The sequence below is a fragment of the Etheostoma spectabile genome, unplaced genomic scaffold, assembly GCF_008692095.1.
Source record: "Etheostoma spectabile isolate EspeVRDwgs_2016 unplaced genomic scaffold, UIUC_Espe_1.0 scaffold352, whole genome shotgun sequence".
Taxonomy (NCBI): Eukaryota; Metazoa; Chordata; class Actinopteri; order Perciformes; family Percidae; genus Etheostoma; species Etheostoma spectabile.
In genome coordinates, this window is record NW_022605591.1 from 1033781 (window position 1) to 1035451 (window position 1671).

The 1671-nt window shown below is 40.6% G+C and overlaps 1 protein-coding gene and 1 long non-coding RNA gene across 4 annotated transcripts in view; both read right to left on the reverse strand.

The window, feature by feature from the left end:
- The window catches only part of LOC116686336 (uncharacterized), a 26607-nt gene that overhangs the window by 15938 nt on the left and 8998 nt on the right, over positions 1-1671 (reverse strand). The gene's annotated exons all lie outside the window — the stretch shown is intronic.
- The window catches only part of tnk1 (tyrosine kinase, non-receptor, 1), a 16513-nt gene that overhangs the window by 2264 nt on the left and 12578 nt on the right, over positions 1-1671 (reverse strand). For all 3 annotated transcript variants that reach the window (XM_032511321.1, XM_032511320.1, XM_032511322.1), the window contains one exon: positions 276-760. In XM_032511321.1, the coding sequence (XP_032367212.1) occupies positions 276-760 (485 nt within the window). The remainder of the gene's footprint in view (positions 1-275; positions 761-1671) is intronic.

The window sequence follows — 1671 nt, forward strand, 5'->3', positions numbered from 1 at the left end:
ATATATATATATATATATATACACACACACACACACAGATTTTTTTTTAAAGCGTTATATGTTTATATTTATCACTCTACATGCTCTGCACACCCATATAAGCATTTAAGTATTTATTTATTTTAATTCATATAAATAATAACTCAACTTTTCCACAGTGTTTTTAATTGTTTCTGTGCTGTATTCTTTTAAGCTGTGAATTTTGCACATAATGTCGTACTACAGTGCACTGTGGTATAACAATAAAGAAATCTTGAATCCTATGCGTCTCGTACCTGTGAGGTAAGACTGTCTTTAGTGCTCTGCACATTAGGTACTTTCTCTCGATATCTGACTCGTTCCCTCTCTCGATCTCTCTCTCGGTTGTCTGTCTCGTCCAGCTGCGGGGTTGAGCGTGCCATGTGGGCCATTTTAACCAGGTTGGAACCTCCGATGCTCTGCTGCGGTGGGTGTTGGGGTTGAGGCTGTGTCTGTGCTGGAGGGGACAGGACCACCTGTGGAGACCAGGAGTTTCCCGGGACAGGTTGGTTTGCAGGTCTCCTCGGTTTAATGTTTAAGCGTTTGAGGTTGAGCGGCGGTGGTTTCTGATGCGGGGCTAAACTGGCCTCGCTGAGCCGGCGTTGGTCCTGCTGCGTCCGCACCCTACAAGCTGCCATCGCAGGGGACATGAGTCTGCCCTGCTGATTCAGTCCCAACGCCCCTACTGTGTGAGCCCGGGGACGTTGTCCGCTCAAAACTGACTCCAGGCTCTGAGACATACCTGAAGACAGAGGGAGAAGCCTTTTAAATCACAATTACATAAGTCAAGTGAAATGAATGAGGAAACAGAAGGGACAATAGTACTGAACAGCGTGATCCTAGTTCAGAGTGTATGTGGGTACTGCTAGGGGACTGTTACAGTTTTTTATGATTGCTATGACAATTTTTTGAAAACTTTAACAATTTTCCTCTGCTCTTAACGCACCAACACACGTCCAACACCCAACTGGCAAAACAGTTAACTTCATGCTCAAAATCGCACGTTGTAAACTAAACTCTAACACTAATTTTTGAAATACAATATTACACAAATACAATACACTATGTCTACCAAAACACTGCAAAGATTTCCCAAAATCCCATAATTCTTCCTAAACACTAACACATGTTCTCTCCCAACAGGAACATTTAGTCAGTCATAGCCCAGTGTCATAAAAACACTAATATCAGGTGGAATTACAGAAACTGCAATATTTTCTGTGTCAGGCCTGCCTTTATATAACAGATAATGGTCTGTTAGATTGACCATAGATTGTGTTTTACACTGCGGTTTCTCTTGAAGCCTTTACATTTTTGTTTTGTTGGGTTTAGTGAATGCTGCATTTAGGTTCTTTTGTTGCAGAAATTCAATACAAAAATGAATGAGCCATCTCAGAGTAGCTTTATAGAATGTATGGTTCACTGTATGAAAAAGGAAACAAACATAATTGTCCTGGTACTTGTCTTCCTCTCCCTCATGCAGGAATCTTTCTTACTTTTTTTTGGTTCATTTTTACTTTTCCACACCAAATGAGCCCAAATACTATATATCAGCTTGGACTGATCTATCTGCATAACTTCAATCAGCTGTTTCTCTCATTTACAGTAACAATGAAATAAAATGCAGGGGATATACTTCAATTGTGTTTCAAT